The sequence below is a fragment of the Solea solea genome, chromosome 20 (genome assembly GCF_958295425.1).
Source record: "Solea solea chromosome 20, fSolSol10.1, whole genome shotgun sequence".
NCBI classification, from domain to species: Eukaryota; Metazoa; Chordata; class Actinopteri; order Pleuronectiformes; family Soleidae; genus Solea; species Solea solea.
The window spans coordinates 4,008,325-4,031,002 of NC_081153.1; the positions used below are offsets into that span (position 1 = coordinate 4,008,325).

Genomic DNA, 22,678 nt, shown 5'->3' on the forward strand with positions numbered 1-22,678 from the left:
TCTCTCACTCCTCTCCACACCTCCTCTGTAGGTTTTTTTCGCTCATCAAAGCTCAGGCTTAATCTGTCTATTTTTACCTAAAGGAGTGAAAGGAAGGGATGAGGTAATGCTTTTCCTGTCTGTCAGGTGGGCAGTGGTGCATGAGCTCTCTGGTGTGCGAAGCTTGGGGAGCTAGCACCACCATGTGGACTCGGAGGGGATGAGGTGTTATGAAAGCAAGTATGGACACAATGTAAAGCTGAGGAAATAGAAGCTACAGCGCAGGTTTGTGGCATTTCAGAGCCGCAAGGCAAAGGTGACCAACCCTAATGTTGACTTTAAAAATGAAAAAAACTAAAAACTAAAGTGGCATCTGACCACTCCTAAATCTACAAAAGTTTCCAGTAGAGAACAGGTTAAATGCAGAGAGGAATTTCTGTATGAGGATTAATAAAAGTACTAATAATAATAATAATGATATCCTGGTTCAATACGGTGGCACATATTAGTACTTCTTTTCCCTGCTGGTCTTGTCTTGCCTCAGGATTTGAATTCCTGCCTCAGAGATTTATTGCCCCTCTGTGTTTTTGTCACAAAAACAATTCCACGGCACAATAAAGTGCCTGAATCGTTAAGAAACTAAACACACAGAACGTCTGAAACTCACCAAAGTGAGCACAGTGTTTGTCGGTGTCATTGAGGTAAAATCAATAAACATGGAGCTTTGTCCCGTTTCTGTTTTTTATCACACTGAGCCCGTTCCATCAGGTGATGTAATCAAAGTCTGTGAAGGATTCATGGGCCATTCAAGTCAAACCTGTGAAGTGCATGAACGAGAGCAGAGCTCCACCTAGTGGACAAAAACAGAACCTGACCACATCAAATAGAAATTGTGAGAGCACTGTTATTAAAAGTAAAATAATAGGAACGCAAGCTTTGAATTCTGCATCTTTGTGAAAAACATTTCTTGGACGTTGGGAAAAGTAAAGCAAAAAAAAGAAGAAGAAGACATTTTGTGAATGAGATAAGACACAACGCCTGTTATTCATGATATCTATGTATTTATACACAGCGTTATCCTCTTTATTATTTACCCATAAGCCCTTATAATACTTCTATTGTCTAACAGTTTGCAGTCGTGGCGAATGAAGGATGATTTACGAGCTCTTCGTTCGTCTCCTCTCGTCGTGTTGGAGGTCAGTGTGGCGAAGCTCCATAAATAACTGTGACACAGGAGTGCTTTGACTTCCACGCCGATTCCTAGAAGGGATTCGGAGACACTTGATAAATACGGGGCTGTGATTCTCATCGGTCTCCCCAAGACTTTGTCTAGACCAGAGCTGGAGGCTGCTTAAAGGAGGGAGGAGTCACTCCTCTGTCTTCAGGGGCCAATTCTTTATGTCGTCACAGCCTCATCACAAGATGGCAGCACGTGTCCTTTTTTTTTTTTTTTACCTGAAATGATGTTTCCATGAGCAGCAGGAAAGAGAAAATGTGCCCGTTTGTTTGTGACAGTGTTTCCATTGACCTGAGATAAACAACAGCCCAGAGTACTCGTTTTCTTTCATCGCCTCATGTCCTTCAGACATAAATAAATATATTATTCACAGACAAAAGAAAAGAGAAGGAAAGAAGCCGATATATTAAACGTCACCATCGTGTGTGCTGTACAGCGCTGTCTGTTGTTCTTTTAGGTTTTATTCTTCCTACGAGAGCACAAAGGCACAGCGGTGGTACTGTAGGCACGCCGCAGCAGCAATTCAGGGGATCAGATCACACCGAGGATCTCCGTCGCTCATTAGTCATCCTTGTCGTGGTTGTGGCCATTGCAGTGCTGACGGCGGACACAGCAGAATTTCCTAGGATGGTCTTTATAATCGAGACAGTCCCTGATGAAGTTAGGATACTCCTCGATATAACGAACGAGCTCATCTGTAAAAAACACAAACATTATTACTGCTCTCAGTGATTTTATTCAAGAAGCAACGTAACAGACGCTAAGTATCATATTTATTAGTTGTTTTTTTGTTATGTTCAGCTTCAAAATGCAAAAACATTTGTACTTTCAGGCCTCTGTAAAACAAGGTCCTTGCATTTTCGTTTTTTTTGCTCAATTTAACCATAAAAGCACCAAAGGATGTGCTGTAACTAAGTGATTTTGTCCATTTTCCCAGAATAACTTCCAATATCTGGCAGATGTTTACAATTTCCTGCATGTTATGGCGCGTTTCCACCGGCTAAACTCGCCTCACCTCGACACTAGCGTGCAGTAGTACCTGGTACCGTTTCTAGTACCTGCTCTAGCGAGGTTCCAAGCGCGCAGAGGCTATGATACTATGCGTGATGTCAAGCCGAACAATGCCGAACTGCAGATCATTTAAGAAGACTTAACAATCCGAAAAAATGTGGGTTAATCTCCAACAATTACCAGGGAAATGTCTAAAATCTCAATATTTAACAGAGGAGTCTGGTGTATTTAATGGTGGAGTCTGTGCTCTGGTCATGGAGGAAGAACAAATATTTTGAATTAACTGATTCTAATGAGTCAGTTACACCGATTTACACCGTTTGTGTGTGTGTGTGTGTAAAACCAAGTCACAGCAGTTTCATGCAGCTGTGCAGTGATGACTCCGCCCACGTTGAGTGGGTACTATTCTATCGTGGAAAACCAGGCGGGACCATAGGTGGAAAAGGGGCTTAAGAATACTGTTTGAACAACGAAGGAAAAACAAAAGGGTTTATCTAGAAAAACCCTGTAGCTGTAAATGTACGACAGATTTTGCGTTTTAAATTTGAAATTGGAACCGTAGTCTTTGTCTCTCAATTAGAAGAGACGGCTTCTAAGTATATCACATAATATAGCAAGTAAAAAAATGTCACGGTAAAGGCGTTATATACATTATTAAGTCCTTGGTTACTACGGCCCACCACAGCCCTCCGAAAAATCCTCAACCCAAAGACGCTGATTCTCCGGCTTAAGTTAAATTACCGTAATAACCACAGAAACCGATGGAGCACAAACAGTCGCGTAACTACGCTTGAGCGATACACTCGGCGTTAAAGACGAAAAAAACAAAACAAAATGTATTTAAAGTAAAGTTGAAAAAAGTGAAGTGAAAACATCCTACTTGTGGTATAGTTGCCAATAAACACACTGGACCTTTAAATGATGAAATATGAAGACAAATGCAGTAAAGCGTTGACAGATTCCAGAGGAGACAGATGGTGGAGGTAAAAACCCCGGAAAATCAACAACAGACGGCACTTATCTTGTTGAGTACACTCAAGGAGAAATCAAACGTGATAAGTGACAACCGAGAGACAGCGGGAAGACAAACAGATGCCGTCACTCATCTGTGCAGCGGTCTCACATGAACCACCGTGAGACAATCAATCAGACAGTTTCTGGGTCTTACCGTACGTGATCCTCCCCGTGTCCGGCCGCCCGAGGGTCAAGAACAGACCCGAAAGCTCCGCCTCTTTCACGCCCAGCATGATCTCCAAGACGGCGGCGAGGTCGTCCTCCAGGACCTCCCCGTCCTCCTCCTCGCTCTCGTACATCTGCTTAACAACGCCGCGTGTTATCGGGGCAGCGGTTCACAAACCTACAGTATGTGTCACATTTGCAGGCAGACGTGCTCACCCTGAAGGCCAGTCTGAGGGTCTCCATGGACTCTGACGGTCGGTGGACTGTAGACAGCGCGACGACAAAGTGCCGCACGTCTATCTGTCCGTCCCCAGACTAGGAACAAAGGAGACAAAAGTTTAGTTTCAATCATTTACAACATAAACGATGTCCTGTCCTGATAATATGCAGAAGATCTGCATAATATAAGCACAACACCAGCTCAAACTGTCTTTGTTTCCATTACAGTAATATTGACCTGATGTAACATGCTGCATGTTCTCCACACGGGGGCGCTCATCAGTCAATAAACCTGTACTCTGTGTTAAACACTAAAGATCATTTACATCATGTGAAGGTAAGATAAATAATAATGCCTCGGTAAAACTGTTCAAGGAGGTCGATGACATCATTAACTATTATGTTTTCTGGAAAATTAAAGATAAATTGGTTTATATCTTTAAATTCACAGGTTTTATACTGTATTTAACCTAAAGTTTGCCTTTTTACTGCTAAGGACTCAGGTACACATTTGACCTTTTAAGTTTGTGTTGAGACGGAACACATGCTTGTAGCAATGTTGTTATACAAAACTAATGTTTATTAATTACCTCTGGCAAGGAGAAGAGGTGATGTTTTAAAATGGAGGGTTTTTTTCCTCCGTCTCTAAGCAGCATAAAAAAAAAATAACGGAACAGTTCTGAGGATGTAGGTTTTAGCCCAAAGAGGGAATGATTCGATTTTCGTGGTGGATCCAGACACAGACACGGAGTAGACATGATCTTTCCCGTTTAAAAACTGGAGAGAATAAAAAAGGACGTTTACCTGGTCAAAGAGGCTGTGGACCTGTGCCAGCGTCTCTGTGACGGGCAGACCGAGGAACTGGCCGAACTCTTCTACAGTCAGTCTGCCGCCCTGCAGCTTCCTGGCTCTGTGGGCCTGCTCGTCCAGCACCGTGCCACTGGTTCCTGCTCTCAGCCTTCAGTTCAGAAAGAGTGAAGTAGAAATCACACAGTTTATGTGCTATTTACTTTATTATAAAGATATTACCACACTCCTAATGAAGCTGTAATATTTTGCTTTATTTCCGTTAAATTTAAAACATAGTGGTGATTTTGTTCATCATACAGTATCCTAATCAAATATGACCTATTTGGTCTCAGCAGTGTTGTTCAGAAATGGAATACACGACCCATGTGTTGAATCACATTTTTATAACCTCAGATTAAACCTTTTCTTTGTAATTCAGGCGAGGGCCTCGGTTTACAGAGCTGAGCGTGAAGGCTTACAACACAGAGGAAAAAAGAGTTTCTTCTATGTTGAGGCCACCGTTAGATATCATCAACTCTTACACACTCTTGTTTTATTTTTTTAAACCAAACTTTTCCTTGTTTTATTTGAACTGAATGACTGATTCAGGGTTCTCCGGGTTCTGTGTGACCCCGCCTATCGTCCTATGTCAGCTGAGATTGGCACAGCGCCGCCGCGACCCTCATGGAGGATACAGCGGAAGAAGACTTCCTGTGTGTGTTTCCCTTCTCTAACCATTAGGAGTCAGTGTTTCTTCACCTTCAAGTCCCCCCCCCCCTAAATGCTTTTGACTTCCACCCAGTCCTTCATCAAGTCCAACCAGTCAATCCAGTCTCCCTCCACTCACCCCAGGCGGCACAGCAGCTGGTTGAGCTCCAGTAAGCCGCTGTAGTCCTGAATGCACAGCGGGCCTTTGGAGAGGATGATCTCACGGTCGTCGAAGGACAGCTCCGTGAGCGGCAGCTCCAAGGCCCTGTCAGGAGGAAGGCGACGCTTTTAAATACCTCGTCTATGTCGTCCACATGCTACACGTACAGTTCTGTAAACACACGCTTACTTGGCCATGAGTCTTCTGACATTGTTGGCAAACAGGGCTGGGTTCTCCTTCTCCTCCTTTGACGGAGTGTAAACAGGCAAATACTAAAGAAAGGAAGGAGAATATCAGTTTAATGACGCTGCAGTATAATTATTGTGATTATTCATTATTAAATGATCTTTTTGGTTCAAAGTTAAAGCTGCAGTGCATAACTTTTAATGTTCTGCCGGTGATTTAACAATATCTCTACGCTGCCTCTGCAAAAACAGGTTCCTTCAAGCAATATGATCAGACCCGACTGAGGGTGCGTTTGTGTGTATACAATGGCAGTGCAGGGGTGGGTGGGGACAAGAGGCCTTTATCCCATCAAAACTGCTGAAACACGTTCACTTCTGAAACGTTTCCTGGCCACTTCTGCTGTGTTTTTCAGCCGTAATCTCATCTGTTTGCAGCCAAATGTTGCCGTCGCCTCAGTTTGTCTCGCCAAGAAACAAAAATCACTTCCTGTGTGTGTGTGTGTGTGCGTGTGTGTGGGTGTGTGTGTGTGTGTGTGTGTGTGTGTGTGTGCATGCGCTCATGTTGACGGACAACGCAGGATTTAAACACCGTTACACTGAGAAACACAGAGAGCATTTAAAAGTTACGCGCTTCAGATTTTAACGTTCCGCTCAATCTGAGAACGACACACTCACCTCAATCTCCATGGGATTATGAGGTTGGCACAGAGTGAGCCACAGGATCTTCAACCTGGGAGATAAAAGAGTTAACATTGCTTATATATACATATATACATATACATGTATATATATATATATATATATATATATATATATATATATATATACATATATATACATACACATACATATATACATATATATGTGTATGTATATATATATACATAGATATACATATATACACATATATGTGTATATATGTATATATATATACACATATATGTGTATATATGTATGTATATGTACATACATACATATATACATATATAAACATATATATATATACACATATATACATACATATATACATATATACATACATATATGTGTATATACATGTATATATATATATACACACACATATATGTGTATATATGTATATATATATGTGTATATATATATGTATGTATGTATGTATGTATGTGTGTATATATACATAGATATACATATATACACACACATTTCACCTCCTGATTCCATGTCTTCATATATATATATATATGTTCCGGGTGGACCAGGACTCTTCATATATATATATATATATATATATATATATATATGAAGACACAGGATCAGGAGGTGAAAAATAATATGTCGATGATGGAGATAAGGTGGAACAGATTGTAGTGGAGATGATGGGCTCCCCCCTGCAGCATTATTCCCATGCTCCTTGTTAATGTAAAACAGGTCACTGGTGATGTTTTAACTACACACTGAGCACACGGGGAGTAGATGCTGTGTGTGTGTGTGTTGCTGTGTAAGTGTAAGAAAAACAGACACACTCACGCTCCAGGACCTTGCCACGTCCATGTAACAGTATCCTGTGGAGAGGAAGGAGAAAGAACAGAAAAAAAACCTCAAAAACAGCAGGATTAGTGACATCCTGGCCTCCACCGGCTCCGGTGTTTGTTCCCGTGTGTGTGTGTGTGTGCGTGTGTGTGTGTGTGTGTAAATACAGTGTAGTGTCATGTATTTAGCCAAAATGAAGAACATATTGTTTCATAAAAGAATGTTACAGTAAATTATAATTGAAGTAAAGGCCAAAGATGGCTGTGAGCACAGTTACGCTCAGGAGCGCTCCCACGAGCTGTGCAGACAGGCAGGTGATATGACAAGGCTCTGTTTGATGTGTGACCTGGGTGAGGGTTCTAGGTTTTATTGCCCAGTTTATGATGATTTGAGGAATGTAGTTTTGACTAAAACGTCTTCCATTCATTTGCTCATTTCTTTTGGTTCGATGAATATGAAAAACTCATAAGAAGAAGGAATATTGTGTTCAAAGACCGAGCTGTATAATCATGTGTATTCTGAATGAAATAAAGTCTTATAGGCTTGGCATGGTGGGCCTTTGTGTGTGGAGTTTGCATGAGTGATGAGAAGGTGAAGGAGAAAGCCTTTTTCCCAGATACGACACAAACTTCCTCTCAAAGTCCAAAGACATTCTGTTTGGGTTTGGTTAACTGGAGACTAAACTAAACAGAGGTGTGAATGTACAGTAAGTGTGAATGTTCGTTTGTTGGCCGGGGAATAGACCGTAAGCTCAAAAATGTCGACAATGTCACAGTGTTTTGCTTTGATGGAGACAAAGGGAAGCAAAGAGCTTGTGTGAGGTGTGGTGAAACAGCTCGTGAATGTCCACAAAACATCAACAGTCTCTTCCCACTGTCAGATTCAGAAGGCATAGACTGCTAAACATGCTTTTATTTTGGTTAAAAACAGTAATTAGTGTAATATTTTGTGTCTGTTGTTTACTGGCATTTAGACGTCAGTCACCACAGCTCGTGGAGCAAATGGAAACACATCTGGTGGTGATGAAACAAAGTTTGCTTGTTTTTGTTTGTTTGGTTTTTTTCCTGCCTCAGACGACTGACTCGTTGTGCCGCGCTGTCACTGCAGTCATCAGGGGGGGGGGGGGGGGGGGGGGCAAACAGGGACAAAAGCTTTCTAAGGAAACAAAAGGAAAACTAGAAAACTAGGGAAGAGGAACTACATAATTCATAAGGAAGAGAGGAGAAGTGCCGTGAGAGAGAGACATGACACCTCTGTCTGTGTGTGTGTGTGTGTGTGTAAGAAAGGGGAGAATGAAATATCACTCCACTTGAACATGAAGTCATTCAACACGGGAGAAACTCACACTAACATGAGGGAAAAAGCCCATGACATCACAGGTGTGTACACTATAGTGGAGGTAAACCTGAGCTACGCCCAAGGTTACAGGAGCCATAAGAATAGAAACAGAACAGAATAGAACAGGAAGTACAGGACGGGCTGTCGGGTGTTTACCAGCTGATTTGGGTAGCGTAGCACCACCGGCTGCACGGGGAGTCCTGGGATAAAAGCACCTGAGAAGTGTGGGGGGGGGGCAATAGTAGAGAAACAGTATGATGAATACAAAACATGGAAGTAAAACATTGACATATGATTTTACGACAGGACAACTTAGTTTCTACCGTTTTTAACTACCGCCAAGACGTAGACTTACAGTATTTGTACTGGTTAAGCTCACAACCTCAGGCTCACCTCCAGCCCTCCATTCAAATATTTTATTAAGATTTTTAATAATTTTCATTCAATAGAGGCTCCATACTTGCTGCGTGTTGCTTTGTGTTAATCGTCCAACGGAGATTTAGATTAAAACCATACATTCACAGTCGATTTACTTTCATTTTGGCTTCATCTCTGTCTCTGTAGCTGCACAATGCTACATGACAGTTTCTCACTCATCTGTAACGTGGAGAGTCTGTGATGTTAAAATGTGACGCTGCAAAGCTTTGTCACAGTGATGTTCTTTGGTGAGCTAAATAATACCTTTATAGAAGCTTAGAATCTTTTTGGTTTTTCTCACTTTCTTGGTTGTATATGTCATTTATATATGATCTGATAACTAACTTTGCCAATTATCTGATACAGTGATGGAAATTAGAGCAGGCACACCAAATCTAAGCAGCTGCAGTCAACAGGGGCGCAGGGAGTGAAGTAGTAGTGGCCCCACATGTCGTCCAAGAAGCACGAGATAGCATGAGATAAAGGACAGAACCTGAAAAGGAATAAGACTGAATACAAAAAGGGATCTTCTGAATAATAAAGGCCTTTTGAAATGACTGGAAGCACCTGCAGAGCCACATCATACACAGGTGGCACCACACACACACACACACACACACGCACACACACACACGCACACACACACACACACACAGACACACACGCGCCTGAGCACGCTATTGTGCTGGGATCCAGTGAACAGACATAACCAGAGGAGACACATCTTCACAAACAGTCAGGTCAGATCAGGCTGGACAAACATTACACACCCAACCACAGCAGTGCAGTGTGACCAGTGAGGCTTTACTGGGAATGACAGAATTACAGACTGGAAGAAAGGGGATTAAATATGGCAGTCGTGGGGGGGGGGGGGGACAATGCCCTGCCTGGCAATAAACACAGAGAAGGTGAGCACAAAAACAAGCCTCCACCAAAAGGATGGGAAGTGATTGTTGCATCACTAAACTGAAAATGTCCTGCAGCAAGACACCGAGCCTTCAAACCTGTTGAGCGGACGTATAATTCATTGTACTCGTATGTCTCCATCTGCGCCGGGCACAACTGCAGCCACCAAGCATTAATTCATTAATTGTACTAATAATATTATTATTAATAATAATAATAATAATAATAATAATAATAATAATATTATTATTATTGTTATTATTAATAGTAGTAGTAGTAGTAGTACATAATTACACACATTTTGATGAATGTAACTGCCAAATTTAAGATCTAACAGCAACTGTGGCTGTTCTGTTAGTCATCTTGTATTTTTGTTCAAATGTTTTGTGTTTTCTAACACAATAACGTCTTATGGCTCGTATATTTATGTTTCTTGTTACCCCCCCCCCCCCCATTTGCGATAATGAAAACAACTGTGAGGTGTGGCCACAGGCAGACATTTGGTCCACGCAGGATGTGTCGAGGCACATTATCACACGTCTGATACACAATCGCTGCAGTTATGAGTCATTACATCACCTCTGTGGATATAACTCATCAGATGCACGTGAGACACAACACGTCTCTCGCTGTGTGTGTGTGTGTGTGTGTGTGTGTGTGTGAGTGGACACCCACAGTCACACAGCAATGCTTTGAGAACAGCGTTAACATCGGCGCGTTGACAGTTCTGACACTCCGATGTTTACCAAGTGTAACGTTCACCATAGCCACCTTCTTAGTGTAGCATGTAGCAACTAGCACTAAAGACAGACAACGTATGACTAATATCAAAACAAACCATAACATGTAGCTGCATTTAAATCTTAGGGATTAACATCTGTTTTAGCTCGATGACAATGTGATGATATTCACCTGCAGGTAAATGTTTTGAGTTAGATTGAGTTAGATTTGGATTAGATTAGATCACAAATCCAGATGAAAGCTAATCTAACAGATTTATGAATGAGCGACTGTTTACTAACAACCTCTTACATCACAGATTAGATGTACTGAAAACATCCATTGTAAGTTTTTAAGCATCACATCACAAGTCTTTTTATATTCTACGTGGACACAGTTTTTAAGGAAAGACACCGATTGCGTCCAAGTTCACAATGTGTGTCATGATAAGAGCAAATTTGAACGTTTTCAGACTATTTTTTTTACTGCTATTTCACTTGATATTGTTTTGTATGTGTTTTATTTGAATTTAAGTGTAGTTTTTACTGCAATAAGGTCACTGAAAGAGGGTCTAGGGTTGTTTTTATATCCTCATGAAATTAGAAATCAGGAATTCCACTTTCATGATCAGCATGAGGCAGGAAAAGGTCAGAACACATACCAGCCTTGTATAAGATGACACCTGACCTGTTGGTGCACGTCCCCTCTGGAAAGATCATGATCTGAAACAAACAGACACGCGTTAAAGTTGCATTACAAAAACAAAGGCTGCTAACATTTGGCTGAGCTGGGCTTGTGCGTGCGTGCGTGTGAATGTACATATTTATATACCTGAGGCCACTCCCCTCCAGACTGTGCTCGCCGCTTGATTTCCTCCACAGTTTTCCTCCTGGAGTCCTGGTCCACCCGGAACACAAACACTGGCCGGATGTAGCTGATCAGAGCTGAGGGGACGATAAGGAAGAGGCAGAGTTTAGACGTTTATGTAAAAGAAGCTGACATTTCTCCTGTGAAATCTGTTGGAACTCACTGCCCCAGACGGGAATGCTCCGACTCTCCAGTTTGGTGACGATGGAGCACATCGTCATAGTAACTGGGATGGCGTCAAAGTAGGAGGAGTGCGGCGCCACCGTGAGGATGGGAACCTCGGAGGGCGCCGCGCGCTCGCCTTTCACCTTGATCCAGTGGAATCCTCCGCAAAACCACATGGCTCGCATGATCACTCGCAAACACAGGTCTGTGAGCCTGGAACACGCAGGGGTTAGATTTTTAAAGTCACGCTCAGTGGAGACACATAAACAGCACTTAATCCTGCAGGTGACAGAAAGACCTATTTGCTGAGCTGTGTTTGTCATATTTGTATTTATAGGACGCAGCATAACCCTTTCTGTACTTCTCACCTCCGCCACCAGGACTGCGGTTCAATGACAAACTCGGAGCGGCCCAGGGAGGCTGCGAAGGCGAAGGGCCACGCCAGCAGCATGAAGAAGGACACGAGCAGCAGCCGCACAGGGAATACTGTCACTGACATCAGTCCGAGCTGGAAGAGAGAGCGAGAGGGAAGTGTTTGTGTTTGTGAGAGGAATAGGAAACGATATTAACAGAAAACAGAGGTATTTGTGTGTGTGTGTGTGTGTGTGTGTGTGCAAAACAAACAACAACATTAGCAACTTGCAGGGGTGCAGGTTAATTATGTTGTGATTTTAAACTTTGAGTTTTACGTTCTCATCCTTGTGTTTGAGGGTAGTCAGTGATATTTTGATGGCATCTTGTGGATCTTATCTCTGTCTTAAATATGATTAAATATATATTAATATAACAAAGTAAATGTTGGAATATAAAATAGTGAAATAATGAAGTGGAGCAGAAACATTTCCTGGGCCAAACAAGAACATTTTATCTTTGATCGTAGAACACCTTTGATTTTTGTCGTTTACTTTTGTGTAAACACAAGCGAGATTTCAAAATAAGAGTCAGGTAGGAATTAAAGCGAGTACGAGGGTTGTCTTCAGTTTGTCTTATTACTGAGATAAACTCTATTAAAGACAGATTGCTGCTAACAGGACGGGACGTCAGCTGACCGTCCTGTCATGGCTTTTCTCTTACTGTGTAATGAGAGGCATGTGCTGTGTGTGTGTGTGTGTGTGTGTGTGTGTGTGTGTGTGTGTGTGTGTGTGTGTACTAACAGGGTCATAATGTCACGGCCTACAGTGTAAATTCCTATTGTGTGACACTTGCTCCCTCCTCCTCCTCCTCCTCCTCCTCCTCCTCCAACCCACGTTCGATTTCTTCATCCTTTTTTTTATTGTGCTCCATCGTTCCCCTCTCATCAAGGCGTGTGGCTGCTTTACAGTTATCTATGGTCCCCGAGGAATCCCCCCCCCCCCGCCAACCACCTATCCATCCATCATCCATCATCCATCTATCCCTCACTCTCTGACTCCGTCATTTATCGTGCAGCTCTCACCCTTCAGCTGCTTCCCTCCCCTTTACAACAATGTGCTTTTTCTCGTCTCTCTGGGGATTCAAACCTAACGGCCTTCTCTTCCTGTCCTGTTGTTCCTTGCATTGTCTCGCTGCAGGACCATATTAATAAATAAATAAAGAAGTCAATAAATAAACAGCGTTGTGGGTGATTTATGACACTCTGATGCCACCTCCGCCCTCCCTGCCCGCCTCCTCCAGTTCTGACACACTCATCTCCAGAGCTTAACGAATCCATCTGGGAGGAGTCGCTGACATTTTCTCAGGAGGTGGCATGAGATTGAGTTGGGGCAGGGGGGAGAGGAGAGGAGCAGTTTATAGTGTTTCCACAGCTGATGATTTGAAATTGAATCTTCAGCAGAGCTGCACAGCGTCGTGCATAAGTTATTTTTGACAGACAAACAGTCGTTTGCCAGCGCTATTGTGTTCTTCAGTCATTTTCATGGCAGAAATAGACTTTTTTTTCAACAGACAAAACATATTTTCTCATCAGGAGAACAGGACTTTGGTCTTCAAAGACTGTAACAAAGACTCCTGTGACCAAACAAGTCAAAGTAAAGCTATGACTTGTTTTAAAAGGAGTAATTATTCATGAATGTGGGCTATTATACTGCACAAGTGACACCAGGACACCAAAAAGACAAATGCAACAATGCACACTGCTAATGGTTCTGTGGAGAGACAGAGAGGGAGAGAGAGGGATAGGGTGAGAGAGAGGGAGGGAGAGAGAGAGAGAAACAGCAAATGGCTTTTGACCTAAGGGGGAGATTTAGTGATCGCGACTGGCTATCTGCTGTACGTTAAATATTCATACTTACCAGAAGCCACAACAATTCCTTTGTCTGCTTACACACACACACACACACACACACACACAACACCTTCTGTTTGTACATATGGCACCAATAAAGCTGTCAGGAGCCATTAAGGCCTTAGTCATTCAGCTCATCCTCGAGCATTTCTGTTTTCTAAACACACACAGCATGTAAAGGCACACATGTGACAGCAACACCTTTAAAATACACACACACACACACAGACACATGCTGTGTTTTTATGTGAATATTTAAGGACTACTTTTACCAATTTGATAAAAACTAATTCAACGTAGGTTTCCTTCATAGCAGTATAACAAAAAGTTGTTGTTGTATTATGCAAATAATTGCCCTGGATTTTATTGCAGAGATTTTTGATGTTTAAACCCATTATAAATAATTGGTTGTGTTATCTTAAGTCATTATTTGAATATGAATTGTGTCCCATGTGAGGGTGAGACGCAGCTGCAGAACAATCTCCGAGCAGAACACTGGCTCATAGTGAATTATCCCGAGCTTCTTCCTCCTTCTGCATTCAAGCGTACATTTATTTTTACACTCTCCTGGAGGTTTGACCAGAGGCTGCAAGGAGACGTTCCAGAGACTGTCCCGAACAAACTCAGTCTTGAACATTGTGTTTTTTGGACATATCGTCCTGCCCTAGACTAACCTACCTTCAAAGAGTGAATTTTTAAATAACACTGGCGACGTCACACTTCAGGGTCGTGTTTTTGGAGCGAGAACATGAAAGTCAGGACATTTCAAACTTCTCAAAAAAATGATCGGCGTGCAATATTAAATCAATAAAGTACCTATTTTAGAGCTAGAACAATGTGATGTCACTCACAATCAAGTCAGTTATTTAAAAATAATAATAATAATAATAATAACTGGGAACAAATTAACTAATTTATAGTCCGTCAATCAAGTGAAGCATTCAATTGTTCCATGTCTTAATGTAAAAGTACTGATTTTCTAGGTTTTTAAAGCAAAGTAAAGTGATTTTTTTTTTCTTTGGAGATGGGAAAACAAAAATAGTAATAAATTAAAACATAACTGATTTGACCTGCTTTTCAGTAACCATGGCCCTTAACACCCAGCTCCACTGAGTAGATTTTTAACTTCTCTATTCCCCTGTAGTGATATCTAATTGCTGCTGGCTAATTATTTCCAATGAGCCAAGGTTGTCGTCGTACAGATTAAGGACGTGTGACAGGCAGTGAGTTTGACCAGGTGGCAGGAACTGAGTCCACAGAAGACAGAGTTATTAGAACCTGTCACATTTTACTGCAGAAATCACACGCCGTCTCCACCTCAGTTAAAAGGCCAGCGGCAGGAACTAAAAAAGCCAAATATGTGTAAATAATATACACATTGCAGAATGTTCAGTGTTCAGCAATGTGTGACTCAGTGCTTCTGTCTGCTCGTCTGTTTCACTTGACCCTGCAGACTGCAGCCCAACATGTTTACTGTGTGTGAGAGGAAAAAAAGAAATTCCAGCGAGGCCAAACACCCACCTTTAAAACTATGCATGTCATGCACGGAAAGCCTGTGGAATGTAGAAAGGTAGTAGCGGTTCTGTTCGAGCACAGGCCGCGTTTGTCTGTGTACGCGTCACCAGCTGCGCCGTCTGTGACTGACTCCACGTGTGGAAAGAAACACACCTCACCACGAAACTGGAAGTGGGCTACGGGAGGACCGAAACACACGCACACGCGATCCAGCTCCCAGAGGCATCATCTGTTTGCATATTCACTCCCACCTCAAGTGAACAACAATGTGTCCTCGTAAAAGACGACCGGTGAAACAAGCTTTAAAGTAGAATAACTCCATTTCAGTGACAACACAAACACCAGTTTCCTGCGCCTTGTTCTGCGTGTGTCTCGCTGTGAATGAAGGCGAGCACCTCTCGGCCCTGAGGCTGCAGAGGAAGCAGATAAACCTGCTGAGGGGAGAGCAAAGGAAGTGCACGGGCCTCCTCTTCTCTGATCATATCATTCATCGTCTCCACAGACCAGTATTTGGCTCATTTCAGACTTTTCTACGTCGGTAACATTATTGAATGAGTTCACGCAACGCTGTCAGCTCAACGTGACTCTCAGTGTATTTCGCAATATGTTTACATCTTTGTGTTGCCCGGTGACATTCCTGTGCTGCTGCTGCTGCTGCTGCTGCTGCTGCACACAGGAAGTGATTTGGTTAAGGTAAAGACAGACGGCGGCGACAGCTGTAGAACCGGTTGGGAGTCTGACAGAAGCATCCACGACCACTGTTTAAAAACAAACACTAGTTCCACAGTTTGATGAGATAAAAGCTTCTTGTGTCCGCCCCTGTGCTGCCTCTGTGCTGCCTCTGTGTGCACACAAACCGGTGGCGTCGCCCTAATGGACGGTGTCCTGTTGAGTGCTGCCTCTACTGGCAGCTGTTCACATGTGGCCTTTAAAGATAAAACTTCATTTAAAAAAGTGAGGGTTTATGTCTTATAAGATTCCTTTACAACTTTGTTTCCTAATGCCCATCTCTGTGATAGTGGCTGTAAATGATACACCTGTGTGAGAATGTGGGAAATGATATACTAGATTATAGTTGGTGCAGTGGTTAGCACTCTTGCCTTTGCGGCAAGAACAGCCGGGTTCGAGCCCTGGTTGGAACAAGGGCCTTCCTGCATGGAGTTTGCAAGTTCTCCCTGTGTGTGTGTGTAGGTGTGGGTTCCTCCAGCTTCCTCCCACAGTCCAAAAACATGCAATATGGGGATTAGATAACTTGGACACTCTAAATGGATCAAAGGTGTGAGAGTAAATGGTTGTTTGTCTCTGTATATGGCCATGCGACGGACCGGCAAACTGTCCAGGGTGTGACCCGCCTGGAGGATAGGAAGGATAGGAAGGATAGGAAGGATAGGAAGGCTAGGAAGGATAGGAAGGATAGGAAGCAGTAGAAAATTGATGTATGGACTTCATTTGTTTACAGCAGGTACCCTTGTACCATGCACGCCACTGACACAAACACTATTAGAAGGTACATATTTTCTTGTTCTTGTGTCTTTAATGGAGACGGTTGGCTTTGAGTTTAAAAAAAGAAAGAAAAGGAAGGAAAAAAGTGATATTCCATCAGCTGCTCAGTCCCAGTGTACTGACAGTGTGTCATGCTGTCAGCAGACCTCATCAGTCACAGGGCAGGAAACCCCGTCGACTCATTCGCTGATCGATGGGGAAGTATTCCAGGCTGCCTGTCGTCCATCGACGTTAGCCACCGCTGAGCAAAAGCAGCAGAGACTCTCACCTTCCACACACACACACACACACACACGTTCGTGTTTGGCCTCCAGCAAACATACTTTTTAACAAGGGCTCCAGCGTCTCCTCGCTACACTGAGCACGTCTCAAGACACCTGTAAGCACTTTAACTCCACCGTCATTACAACGTGACTCAAGCTTTTAATTCAATCCAAAAATCACGCTTGCTGTCCCGTCATGTGAAATGATAGCAACGTGCATAGGGCTGCAATGACTCATCGAATATTAATCAATAATATTAATTCATATCAATTCAAAGACTAAATTAATTGTCAACTATTGTGGTGAGCAATAGGCCGGGGCTCTTTGGCAAAGACGTCATGTTGGTTTCAGGACAAGACAAGATACTTGAGAACAACATTAATCAATTCATCGATAACTGATGGACGAATCGATTGTGAGAATAATTGTCCGTTAATGAGCGGGTATGAAAAGGGGTTTGCCTGTCAGCCTCTTCTCCCCTGTGCTAACAGCCAATTAAAAACAATGTGTGCCACATTGCTGGAGTCAAAAAGAACTCGGCTCGAAAAACAGAAGTGTTGACTGACAAGAGTGTAGAGAGTGTGGGAGGAAGTCAAGTGTATGCTGCTGCTGCTGCTGCTGCTGCTGCTGCTGCTACTGCTACTGCTGCTGCTGCTGCTGCTGCTGCTGCTGCTGCTGCTACTGCTACTGCTGCTGCTGCTGCTGCTGCTGCTGCTGCCGCCGTGCCTGAGCGACAGGTACAGTGGAATCAAGTGTGAGCTCTTCAGTTGTTGTCGGATTCACAGTCACAGTCACAGGAGCGCGGTTTGGGAAAATCTGTTTTGACATGCAAACCAAGTCAATCGAGATCCATCCGTGGCTTTGCAAATCCAGCCAGGGGGAAATGTGGTCACATAATGACACCACACGTTTCAGATGACACCCACAATGGAGCGCGCTCATCACAGCACGGTGGTGACAGGTCATATAGCGCCACGACATGGGTCACTAAGAGGTGGACTGCAGTCCCAATGTGGACCCAGCTGCTGCTGCATCTGGACCCAGACCTGTAACTGGTGCATTAAGGATAATTGCTGCATTTTGATGGAGCATTTGTATTAGAGTTAGAGTTGTATTGTAGTTCTGGGCTGCTCTGGCCACCTGAAGGATCAGTGACTGGTATACTCAGACTACTACCTACCTCAATGTGTACTGTAATTGTGTGGGTAAAATGGCTTTTGGCCATTCTGCACCTTTTGCATGGAATATGTTGCAGAAAGACTGGAATCTAATGGAGTTCATTTCCTGGAACGCTTTCATATCCAAACTGAGAGTTTTTGACATGCAACTGCTTCGTATTTGTTTCTGCCTTGAAAAAGAGGTTCTTAATCTCGATGGGATTCTCCTGGTTAAATAAAGGTTTAAAACAAAAAATTAATGCTTTCAATCAACACATCAAGACACTCAGTGAATTTGTCAAGGGGCGGAGAACAGACGGATAAATCAGAGAAAAGTGAGAAAAACAACTTTTGAGAAAAAGAAAAGTAGACACACAAGGATTTTAATCTGGAGACCCTGATTTTGTGTGTTGTAGCCTCTGTTTGTTTTTTGTGAAATAAATGCTTCTTCGTGTGAAAAACAGGCTCTGTCAAGCGACTCCATCAGACCTGGCTGATGGAGTGTTTGTGTGTACACAGCAGCAGCAGCAGCAGCAGCAGGGGAGGCATTTATCCACCAACCTGCTGAACAAGTGGGATTTTGGAGCAGTAGAATTCCCGTCTACAAACTTGTTCTGAGCACTTCTCAGCGTAGTGACACACTTTACACTTTACTAGCCCAATGTTGCCATCGCCACGACATCAAATGAATGACTTCCTGTATGCAGCAAAGAGATGTCGCCGGATGACATGAGATCTAACAATGTGACAGTAGTTTGAGTATAAAAATACATTTAATGTTTAATTCATCGCTCTCAATGTGGGATTAACACATATTTAAATATGAATTGACCTGAATCATATACTACTACTACTATGAAATTATGATGATGTTATAAACCTTTACATGTAGATATTTTAGCTTTTTTTATTTTATTTTTTTTTTGGGGGGGGCGCAACATAGAGATGTTTTATATCAAACACTGTAACACGTAGCTTTTGTCTCTTTAATTTTTATTTAATTACTCTTTTAAGGGCCACTTAAATAGTGAGTTCTTATATGAGTTATCACAGACTACAACCAGGAAAACACACAGGAACCACATGTCATTTTCTGTGAATGTTATGTTATATTATATTATATTATATTATATTATATCGCCAGTTTAAACTACTGAGGTTAGTAAATCATGTACATGAACACAGACAGAGCAGCTGACGAAGATGACGAAGATGACGAAGGAGTTGCAACTCTCGTGTGTCTCACCTTTATCGTCTCTGTCATGGTGAGTCGCAGCCTGTGGACGAAAGGGTTCCTGTCCACTCTGGAGGGACGACTGTTTGACAACTTCATGGCTGACGGAGGGAAGAAAACAAGCGTGTGTCCGAGAATGTCCCGTCACTTGCACGGAGTGTCTTGTTTTTAACGCCCTTTACGGAGACTCTTCCTCGGCGCTGACTTCGCCTCTCCCGGAGCAGAGGGAGAGTCACACTGATGCTGAGTGGGAAGCGCTGCGCTCTCTTACAACCAAACAAGCTAGCGCCGAGAAGACGACGTGGCTTCCGGTGTTTGTTTGTTTTTCAAAATAATAAGACATGTCCATAGTTTTATTAAAAATCACTTACATTTAAATAAATATAGAGCTGAAACAATTACTCTATTAATCAGATTACTAAATGAATCGTCAACTATTTTGATAATCTCTTTGCTCCATATAACGAAGACATCATTAAAAGTGAATCATTTTGGTTTGTGTACGAAACAAGACATTGGAGAACATCATCATTTCCAGGTTTGACAAACACTGATCAACATTTTTTTATCGTTTTCTGACATAAGATAAGATTTGTCACATACACAATCATACACAGTACAATGGGAAGTGGAATTTCTTGTTCCTGTTACCAAGAGAATACAAATTAAAATTAAATATGAAGAAAAGAAAGTAAGCACAACAAATACACACAATTAAAATGCCTCGTTATCAAGTGTCCAGTGTATAAAATCTAAAGTGTATTAAAGTGTAACGTGACATTTTATGCACCTAACGATTACTCGATTAATCGTGACAATAATCGACAGATTCATCGATTATGAAAATAATCGTTAAAGTTGCAGCTCTAAATAAATTTTAACATCAATTTAAAGGAAAACAAAAAATAATGAAAGCAGGACATTGGACCGTAAACATGTGTGTTGATGCCCTGTTGTGTTTCATGTGAGGTTGAATCAAAAAAAAAGTTTTTCATACATTTTTTACATTGTAACTTCATTTCTGTTTCTTGTTTTTATCGATAAGTGTTTAGGCTAAATCTGTGGTTCTCAAATGGGGATTCATTTTGTAATCTGAATAGTTTCACATACTGTAGATTACTTACTGTTCTGAAAATTTGCAATCAAAGTATTCCAAGAAACATGTAGCGGAGTTTTTACTATTGTTATTAATATTAGTAGTATTATTATGTAAGGAGGGGTCCTTGGCCTAGAAGTTGAGAACCTATGGGCTTATTAATAAATAGCAGCTAGATAAAATAAGTGAAGTTTACCTCCTGTTGGAAACAATTTCCACTAAAACTAAGCATTTCAAAAAATGAATAAAGGGAGGATTGGTAACAGGACTACTACAAAATGATCTTTTGCACAAACACAACCAAAAATGTAAACTTCACATTGGGAATGTCACAGGATTCATGAATAGAGTTGTTTTGTTTTTTGAAGGAAGTGCTACCCTGTGCAACTTGAAAGAACAAACCTGAACTTGACCATGTGTGGACAAGTGGACACTTGCACAGACAGGCATGACAACCACATGCTCAACACATATTTGAGTTTGAGATGCCTGGGCTGATTGATTTTCAGTGGGACTCGCACAGTGTTTTTGCAATAGCTTTTGATCCACCCATAATTTTCCTGCAGGGCATATTTTATTCCCCAGAAGACAGGAACTGCTGCTTCAAGTAGACTTTGTTGTCTTCAAACCACAGATGACAGATCAACATTATAGCCTGAGGATGATGGGTTTATTTTCAGCTCCAAAAACGTATGTGTTCATCTTAGAATTGTAAAAACGTATGGAGAACAAAGGTTTATTGCAAATTACTCAGACGTTTGTATTTATTTATAGGGGATAAACTTCATTTGAAAATGTAATTTATTGATACTCTTTATAGGATTATGGGAAATAATTATGTAATTATGCTTCTATTGTTCTGCATAATCGTCAGCAAAATGCCTTTAGAGCAAATACTCATTTCTGTAAAATGAATCGCATGGACACAAAATGATATAGTATATCTGCAAAGAAAGATGTTTTGTTGTTTCTTGCACCTCCTTCTCTAAATATTGACTCAAACTATTAAGAAAGGGTGGCAGTGACAGACCCAGTGTTTGTTGCCAAACAGACAGGTTTCTATGGGCATCTACTCTCTGCCAGTGTTGCTTCTTCTGAGTTTCAAAAGTCATATTATCATTATTAATGCTATTGTTTCCCAATAACATAGGCTCATTAGCTAATTTCTCACGTGACATTGATTCTGACCAATTTAAAACAGACAATTCAGGTCAAAGTGATGAGTGTTTCATGGCAGATTGGATTCTGTCTTTGTGACAAAGTCTCTAGCTCCCTCATGTGGAATACTGACGCAACTGAATCTAACGTAAAATGGGCTTGTGTTTATGCGATCAAAAATCTGACCCAACTTTGACCACTCTAATAACTTCAGGTAATTAATTTTTTCTGATTTTCAGAATGTTTGTGACTATTATGAGATAAATACTGGGTAGAATAGAGTCAACTTGAAAACAAGCAAGACTATATAAAAGCTATGGAACATTTTCAGCCAAACAATTTATTATTACAGCATAGATGTAGATATTCACTCTCAAAACAATTTCCCCAAAATTTATTGTTTTTTTTTTTTTAACATTTTAGCCCTGCCTCTGCTTGTGTCTTGGATTTGTATTGCAGAACACGAACAAACGTCCCCTCCGTCGAACAAAGAAACAGTCTTTGCAGCGCTTCTTCAGGGCAGACTTGGTTTTCATCCCTGCAGCAGGCTGAATGCAGGGAAGATGATGACACTGTCCCAACAAAGATGGCCCATACTGAGCCGACGAGCCACACGATAAGGATGGGAAAGGACTGACTGTGCCTGGAGATGGGAGCAGTGTGCGTGGAGCTGCGGTCAGTGTGAAGAGACATCTGTAAGCATGAGCTGCTGGTGAGGAGGTCAGATTCAACCGGCTAATGGGGGCAACGTGGCGAAACAGGGAAGCAGCCAGGTGTTTAATCAGCAGGGGTGCCATGTCGTCTGAGGCTGTAGAGAGAAACAGAAAAATAATTAATGTGCAATTATGCCAGAATTGGCTCTGTTAAGATGTTATTGGCATTGTTGCATTGCTTTGTGACATTTTAAAGTCAAGTGCAAGTAATTTAATATTATTTATTTGTTTGCTTATTTATAACTGTGCTTCTGGTCTTTAGCAAACTGAGAGATAACGATTATTTGCCTCCTTTTCTGTGTGAGCTTCATTCTTAATGATCTACTCTAATCTTTGTGTGTGTGAAATGAAAGCATACAACATTATTATCCTCTAGATTTATTGAA

General features: G+C 41.8%; 1 protein-coding gene across 1 annotated transcript; it reads right to left on the reverse strand.

The window, feature by feature from the left end:
- Positions 1–1,020: 1,020 nt before the first annotated feature.
- On the reverse strand, positions 1,021–19,575 carry lpcat1 (lysophosphatidylcholine acyltransferase 1). Its single transcript, XM_058619990.1, has 14 exons — positions 19,338–19,575; positions 11,758–11,897; positions 11,388–11,602; positions 11,189–11,301; positions 11,019–11,079; positions 8,471–8,529; positions 6,974–7,008; positions 6,143–6,197; positions 5,472–5,554; positions 5,262–5,387; positions 4,430–4,583; positions 3,623–3,721; positions 3,396–3,540; positions 1,021–1,911 (listed from the first exon to the last, which is right to left on the reverse strand). Exons 1-14 carry the CDS (start codon positions 19,422–19,424, stop codon positions 1,778–1,780), a joined length of 1,506 nt encoding a protein of 501 aa, XP_058475973.1. The 5' UTR covers positions 19,425–19,575; the 3' UTR covers positions 1,021–1,777.
- Positions 19,576–22,678: the final 3,103 nt, after the last annotated feature.